This window comes from Cucurbita moschata, unplaced genomic scaffold, assembly GCF_002738365.1.
Source record: "Cucurbita moschata cultivar Rifu unplaced genomic scaffold, Cmos_1.0 Cmo_Scf00015, whole genome shotgun sequence".
NCBI lineage: Eukaryota > Viridiplantae > Streptophyta > Magnoliopsida > Cucurbitales > Cucurbitaceae > Cucurbita > Cucurbita moschata.
The window spans coordinates 2488011-2496104 of record NW_019268531.1 but is presented as its reverse complement, the minus strand read 5'-3'; the positions used below and the strand labels follow the sequence as shown (position 1 = coordinate 2496104).

The 8094-nt window shown below is 38.3% G+C and overlaps 2 protein-coding genes across 4 annotated transcripts in view; both read right to left on the bottom strand.

Moving 5' to 3' along the window:
* LOC111453188 (probable 26S proteasome regulatory subunit 10B) overlaps positions 1 to 2695 on the bottom strand; it is a 7058-nt gene extending 4363 nt beyond the window's left edge. For 2 of the 3 annotated variants that reach the window (XM_023094181.1, XM_023094180.1), the window contains exons 1-6: positions 2389 to 2695; positions 1899 to 2038; positions 1519 to 1701; positions 1074 to 1204; positions 677 to 821; positions 270 to 541 (exon numbers count right to left, since the gene is read on the bottom strand). In XM_023094181.1, the coding sequence (XP_022949949.1) occupies positions 270 to 541; positions 677 to 821; positions 1074 to 1204; positions 1519 to 1701; positions 1899 to 2038; positions 2389 to 2491 (974 nt within the window). In that variant the 5' untranslated portion in view covers positions 2492 to 2695. Of the gene's footprint in view, positions 1 to 269; positions 542 to 676; positions 822 to 1073; positions 1205 to 1518; positions 1712 to 1898; positions 2039 to 2388 lie in introns of those variants that run through there. The other variant, XM_023094182.1, reaches the window with a different exon arrangement.
* Positions 2696 to 3942: 1247 nt separating this feature from the next.
* LOC111453190 lies at positions 3943 to 5350 on the bottom strand. Its single transcript, XM_023094185.1, has one exon. The coding sequence runs from the start codon at positions 5183 to 5185 to the stop codon at positions 4163 to 4165; it is 1023 nt and encodes a 340-aa protein (XP_022949953.1). The 5' UTR covers positions 5186 to 5350; the 3' UTR covers positions 3943 to 4162.
* Positions 5351 to 8094: the final 2744 nt, after the last annotated feature.

The following is an 8094-nucleotide window of genomic DNA, read 5'->3' as shown; positions in this document are numbered from 1 at the left end:
AAAAAAAAAAAAAAAAAAAAAAAGAGTATTACAGACTAATCTTAAGATATTCACGGAACTTTTAGAGAAGTAAGATCAATCATATAATCCATTTCGTGTCCAGGAAGGAATGGCTGCATTTCTTCTTCACCTTAATATAAAGTTCTAATTTAAGTAAAAAAAATTATTGCAACATTACAGGGTACGGGGTCATTGCCAATGTCTATCCATATATAAGTCCTATATTTAATGAGAGAAATACGTAAGTATGCAACAGAAGCAGAGCCTACCTTTTTTGTTGATCATAACCAGCAATATTGTCCCAGGATATCTCATTTTTTGAGGAATTAACATGTTGCTCGTCAAGTCCATAAACTTTCACACCCATTGATTCGAGACTAGATATAGATTTTTCCGGATCTGGCAATTGTGTAGACCCTTCCCTCGATTTTCTTTCAAAGGATCTACTTTCTCCCAACCTTCCACCAGCTAATTGTAAAACAGAAACCAAAGAATCAAGCTCTTTGGTGCTCAAGCTTCCCTGCTTTAAGAATTCAATTTCCTGTAGCAATTTGCAATAGCCATTATGAAAAGTTTCTACTTATATTTTTGCTCCTAGAATAAGTTAATTAATATACATAAAAATAAAAATAAAATCATAATTCGTAGCTGATAATTTATTAAAATTAGCACTGACAGTTTTATCTGAGCTAACAAGTGAATGAAATATCAGGACGCTTAGATCTTCATCCCCAGCATCAATTTCTAATGAGTTTCCTTCGTTTCCTCCAGCTTCTCTCTGAGTTTTTGGTCGAGTAAGAGATAGTTGCCAAGCAACTGGACTACAATGGTCAATATATAGCACAGTACAATTAACAACTTCATAATGAGAAAGGTAAGAACAACGAACAAAGAAAAACAAATGAAGGCAGCAATCAATGTCTATAAGTATTACTTAGGAAACAATAAACAAAAAAACGAATGTAAACATCCTTCCTCCTTGTAACTTCAAATTGCTTGACATCAATGTCAACAAATGTTGAATAATTGCAACCAAATGATCCGTGGAAATTCAAATACTCAGGTGCATGTACCTGGCCCATGCGCGCAATAACATATCTGAACCACCAGCACGCTCTTCAACTTTTAGTCCAAGATTTGATACAAGATTGGCAACCAGATGCGAGACTTCACAACTGGAAGGAACTTGGAACTTGATGCTGACCTGCTCTCATTCTAGAGAATTAAAACATAATTCCTATTACATATATCTTGCAATGCTAAATATAAAAATTTAACATTGTATCTCAATATATGATCAGGGAAACATTTTTAGCAAATAACAACTCAAACCTATAACAAATAAAGTAAAATAGCACATTCAAACACTGCTTGTTCAACCCACCTCCATTTTCAGATGGTACGTTTACTGTTTCCAAAGATAGTTATTGGCTCAAATACCCAACATGGATCTAACACATTTGATTATAGAGCAACCATAAGGCCGGTGAGTCAAAAAAGAGAACAAACAGACAGTACCTTTTGGCCCTTAACTCCAACAGTAAATCGCGGACAAGCACCATATTTCATTCCTTTGTTCCTGATTAACTGTTCATTTATTCGCTGTCTCTCTTTCTTAGCAATCTCCTCAAGATCAGCATGGGTAGAGAGGTCCTTTGGTGGTGGTGGTGGTGGTGGTGGTGGTGGGGGAGTGACAGCAGACTGCGGATAGCTAAAGTCGTCACTAAATCAATTCAACCGATTCAAGCTAAAAATCAACCAAATAAAGAAATGACCGATCTATAATTAGGGTTAAGTACGATCAAGAACTGAAATTCAATTATAAACCAACAGATATCTAGGGAAAAATATCAGGGATTGTCTCTGACTATTCAAAGAATTAATCATCAAGAACGTACCTCTTCAGCTTCTGCATAAGCTATTTCCATTGCCCCAACTCCAAACATACTGGCAACGATAGCCGGATAGAGAAAGCAAGGTTCACGTCCATTAGACAGAAATCCTGGTTTTAGATGCTCCGGTTGATGCCGAAAATGTCCTGCATATACATATGATAAATCTCCTTCACGTGCTAAACCAATTCGTTTTAAACGAATGAAGTTTTATTTCTAATATAGAATATCAGTGGGTGAAGAACACTGTTATAATTCAAAAGAACAGCGAATCAAGAAACCCACAGCTTCCGCCCACTAACAACAAATAACCATAGACATCCAAAAGAGAACAACGCAGCACAGTTCATTAGACAAACTATAATTTGGAATAAAGATTACATGTCCACGTCAAACAGAGAAGCAGCAACTTCGAAACTACATACATAAGGTAACACGAATATCAACAACAGTAGTTTAGAAACGATGATCAACAGAAACTAGAAGAGAAACTTACTCAGATATAAACTCGGAGATACACTTGAAGAATCTTTGAGTTTGAAAGACTTAATTATTCGCCACGCTTTGACGGTCCTAGCAATCCGCTCCAAAACCGACATGGAATCTTCCCTGCTATAGATTACACAGTAACTCTATGTCCCTGCTCAAAGTTAGATTATATGCTGACCGACGAAACGTCGATCAAACACAGCGACGAGCAGCGAACAACAGATTGAACACTGACTTCTGCGAACGGATCGACAAGTCGGTATAGTGACAGGTGAGAACTCAGACGGAACGGGTTTGTATGAATTTTTTCTTTTTTTCTCTATTCTGTTTTTCCAACTCTAATATAATGGTTCACCGCCTTTCCCAAAACATCGGTTGGGCCATGGGCCGCTGTCTTGGGCTCGAGAATGAACCTTATGTTTAGCCCACTACTTGGGCCCAACCCAGACTGCATAAATGCAAAAGTTCGGTTGCCTTTGTTTCTTCTTCTCAGATTCATTATATATTTCTTTTATAAATATATGAAATCAAAATAACTTTTTAAATTAAAATCCATAGACTTTATTTTTCATTGTTGATTGACCAATGTTCACCTTCATTCATGGTGCAATTAGGGTTTAATTAAAAAAGATAATGAATAGCGATAACGAAAAGGGACCTCACAACTTGGAGTCGATGCACAAACAAACTTACAAGAAAAATGGACAAAATAAACAAATCAAACTCGACAAGCAAGACCCAAAAACACGAACCCATCTCAATTTTTTTCATAATTTGTTCATTTCAATAATAAATTTATTTTAGCGTGGAGTCACATCACGTTATCTAAATTGACACCGTCTCATCCAAATTTAACAAAAGAACAAAGGTGCCATTCCATTAATTAGCGTCAACCACAAACATAAAAGATAGAGGACTCAAAGTCAGAAAAAGGCATAATTAAGATTTGAAAAATAAGGATAAATAGCTAATCAAATATAATCTAAAATTATCCCATTCTCATCCAATTGGATAAAACGGACAAAGTCTTAAAATTCCGTTTAAACAATAAGGTCATAATCAGGTATGCTACACGACATAAGAATTCATGAATCTTTATTTTTGAAATACAATAAAATAAGAAAGAAGTGGAGCATTCACCAATGAGTTAATCCAGCTCTCACTCTCAGTATACTAAGGACACGCCTGTGACTGGAACTGTCCTCTTGTTCTTCTGGAAAAACAAAACTTGGGGAAAGCATGAACAGCCATGGATAGATTGGACATGAACAGGATCATGTCCTGGAAACTCATACATGGCCGGTGAAAATAATAGCCAGAATTACAGTGTTTAGAGTTCATCAGTACAGAATTGTATCATAAAAAGATGAGAGATAGATTGGTGGATTCTTTTCCCCCACCAAAATCAGAAGCAGCCATGGATTTGAAGACAAAAATTTGCCTGTAAAAATATCACCCAATTCTATCATCTTGTAAAGCAAGTCTCCAACAGGGTGACAATTGGTGGTCCTGGTAATGATGAACAAACAAGAAATGAAGAAAAAGAAAACCCCATAAAGACTTGGCAAAAAGTTTTCAGAATGATATTCATTCAGCCCATCAGAAGAAATGGATTGAAATTATAGGAACAGCTAGAAAAACTGTGTACAGAGATGATTGATTAAGAACAGTCAGAACTCAGATGCCCAATACTTTTGGTTAATTACATAGAGATGCAAAAGTTGAGATCAGGGAGAGGAGATTCCTATACAATAATATATGTGAAACTTGGAAATTCATTTTTAATGCACTTTTTTAGTGAAAAGGCTTCTTATGCTAAAGAGATTGGTGTTTGAATTTCCAGGATTACTGACACTGCTGAGGTCTCCATTGTTGCCGTAAACATGGCTGCCGCTGCTGCAGCTGCTGCTTCCACCGCCATCATTGCCAACAACTCCAACTGCACTGGCCTCATCGCTTCTACAGCTTAAATGGTTCCTGTACCCAATACACATGGGAACATTCAAATTCAAAACTCTAACTCTAGAAGCGGCGGCGGTGGCCTTGCTTCGGTTGTTGTCTGTGGGCTCTTTCCGGGCGGCTTTTTCGGCATTGCGAGAGAAAGTTTCGGAGGTTTTAGCAGCGGATCCGCCGCGCCGGACTTGCCAAACTGGGCTGCTCCGGCCTAAATGGACGCCAGCGCGGCTCGGACTACTCGGCCACTTCCTGGATTTGGATTCACCAGTGGAGTTGCTGCGAGAGCACGGCGCACTGTTAACCTTCCGGGATCCAGGTTGTGTACCGGAGAACATTTTAGGTCTAGTGTAAGCATTTCCAGCAGATCTACTACGCGAGAACGGCCAAATATTGATATTCAACTCCGCCGATGTGGAACCATTACCACTCTTCTTCTCTTTCTTCTTCTCCTTCACTCGATCCTCCTGATTCGCCGCGACATTCTTCTTCTCGCTCTTCTTGAAAATGCTCCATCGCTTCGACGACGTTAACGAAGAACCCGATTCCACCGAATTAGGCGTCAATTTGGGGCCGTCACAGGGGTCAGGTTCAGAAGGAGAAGGCTCCGGGTCAGATTTCTTGTTAGGGTCAGACGACAGAGACAGAGAGTGATTGGATACAAGGTGAAGAGGAAGAAGAACGCCGTCTTCAAAAAGCTCGTCAGCGGAGAGAAGATTAGGCTGTGGAAAAGAGGGGTTTCGGACCATCCAGAACTCAAACTCCGGCGAGGTGGGAAAGCTGCCACTCCTTCTGCCGCCGGCGATCGGCGAGAGAGGCTGAGATTGCGAATTCAGAAAGGGAATCTCCATAAGAGAAGAAAATGAAGAGGTTGGGAGAGATGAAGGTTCTTTAATTCGTTTGGAGTGGTGAGTTCGGTCAGAGTTCAGGAAAGTGACCCTACAAATTCCAATAAAGAAATCAAAATTAACAACTGAGAGAGAGAGAGAGAGAGAGAGAGAGAGAGAGAGAGAGAGAGAGAGAGAGAGAGAGAGAGAGAGAGAGAGAGAGAGAGAGAGAGAGAGAGAGAGAGAGAGAGAGAGAGAGAGAGAGAGAGAGAGAGAGAGAGAGAGAGAGAGAGAGAGAGAGAGAGAGAGAGAGAGAGAGAGAGAGAGAGAGAGAGAGAGAGAGAGAGAGAGAGAGAGAGAGAGAGAGAGAGAGAGAGAGAGAGAGAGAGAGAGAGAGAGAGAGAGAGAGAGAGAGAGAGAGAGAGAGAGAGAGAGAGAGAGAGAGAGAGAGAGAGAGAGAGAGAGAGAGAGAGAGAGAGAGAGAGAGAGAGAGAGAGAGAGAGAGAGAGAGAGAGAGAGAGAGAGAGAGAGAGAGAGAGAGAGAGAGAGAGAGAGAGAGAGAGAGAGAGAGAGAGAGAGAGAGAGAGAGAGAGAGAGAGAGAGAGAGAGAGAGAGAGAGAGAGAGAGAGAGAGAGAGAGAGAGAGAGAGAGAGAGAGAGAGAGAGAGAGAGAGAGAGAGAGAGAGAGAGAGAGAGAGAGAGAGAGAGAGAGAGAGAGAGAGAGAGAGAGAGAGAGAGAGAGAGAGAGAGAGAGAGAGAGAGAGAGAGAGAGAGAGAGAGAGAGAGAGAGAGAGAGAGAGAGAGAGAGAGAGAGAGAGAGAGAGAGAGAGAGAGAGAGAGAGAGAGAGAGAGAGAGAGAGAGAGAGAGAGAGAGAGAGAGAGAGAGAGAGAGAGAGAGAGAGAGAGAGAGAGAGAGAGAGAGAGAGAGAGAGAGAGAGAGAGAGAGAGAGAGAGAGAGAGAGAGAGGTTGGGTACTCGATGAGGACGAAGCATGCTCAATATTTTCTTCATGTTTTTTAAATTTTTTTTTTAATAAAGAAAATAGTTTACAAAATAAATAATTTATTTCTCTCGAAATGTCACCCATCATGTCCCTTAAAACTAAGCCGTTTCCTTTGGTGATATATGTTCAAATAAATAAGATAAACTTAAACGTCCAAAAAATCAACAACCAATAAGAAATAAAGTGTAAACTTAATATTATGAAATAAAATTTATTTATTTAACTACCTTGGTACTATAAACTCTAATAACGTAGTCTATGCAAAACGTTTCGTTGACTAAAGTATCCCAAAGTCCAACTGGATCTTTGACCTAATTTATTAATTATATCCAATTATTTAATATATATAATATTGTTCATAATTACATCTCAATTTTCAAGTAATCAATTAAATAAGAAATAGTGAAAAAAAAAAGTATAAATAATATTATTCTAAAATCGAATGTACAAAGAATAATAATAATAAAAATAATAATAAAGTGTGGTATAGTTGTATCCGTATGGCGCACATGCAAAAAGTAAAACTGGATGGGTTTTAGGTTATAGTGCGTAGCCAAACACACCCGAAATTGTAGTGGCACGATTAGCAAATAGTTAGAGATTAACAAATTACAAAAGAAACCGGATCTGAATAACATCCAAGATGCGCGTGATGTCACGTCAGGTGGGACTTTACGAAACTTTAATAATTTAATTTATATCATATATATATATCAACGTTGACATTCATCCATCACAACTATTCTCTCGGTTGGATGATGAAAGTCCCACATCAGCTAATTTAGGGAATGATCATGGATTTATAAGTAAAAAATACAATCTCCATTGGTAGGAGGCCTTTTGAGAAAGCACAAACCAAAACCATGAGAACTTATGCTCAAAGTGGATAATATCATGTGGCCCTAAACTTAGTCGTGTCAATGGATTGGTAAATCCTCAAATGTCAAACAAAGGACTCCAAAAGAAAAAGAGTCGAAGCTCCTCGAAAGCAGTCAAAAGTGACTAAGACTCTAAAGGAGCCGCCGAGCCTCGATTAAGAGAAGGCGTACTTTGTTCGAGGGGAGGTGTTGGATGATGAAAGTCCCACATCGGCTAATTTAGAGAAGGGGTCATGGGTTTACAAGTCAAAAATGTCTTCTTAGCCAATCAAAATAGCTAATGAATTTTTTCAATATTTTTATTCTAAATGTGAACGCCAAATATGACTTATGATTCAATGTTTTGGTCAATATTTATTTAAAAAATTCAATATATTTATTTAAAAAAAGGAAGTTTTATATTGAGTAATGAGTTTGTTAGTGATTGAAAAAATGATAAACGAATAGAGTGAGTAATTATTAAATTGGTTAATAATAATTATGATTTAAAAAAAAAATGAATTGAATGGAAATTTTGAAACAGAAATGGTATGTTCGAGTAAAGCGGCTTAATTGGAGGAAAGGTGAAATGAATTTGATCATAATCCAAGGCTTTCGAAAAAGGCAACAATAAATAAAAGCATCGATTTTACCCCCACGGAAAGAATGAGAGAAGTTACTGTAGGTGGTAAATCGGTAGATCGGTAAAATTGTTCTGTTGTGATTGGAGGGAGGTGGGCCTAATCACATGGACCGCAATCCCCTTTGGAGCATTAATACGGGGCAACCCGACCCGTCCAAAATCAGTAAGTGGTGGGCCAAATAGTAACGAGAGTAGAAAGAGATGGAGAATGATTTATTTATTTATTTATTTATGAAATGGAATTTATTGCAAGGCAGAAGGATGAGCCATGTGCAGGCTATTTTATTTATTTATATATTTATTTCTGTTTTTAAAACAAGAGTATTATCTCATAAATGAGACGACCCTACAAAGAAAGCGACCCTTTGACAACAATAGTATTAAAGAAAAATATAGATTTATTAACAGTAATTCCGATATACAAAACAATT

Excerpts from the sequence above, each read along its gene's own strand:
- LOC111453190 (XM_023094185.1), bottom strand. The coding sequence starts at position 5,185 with ATGGAGATTCCCTTTCTGAATTCGCAATCTCAGCCTCTCTCGCCGATC.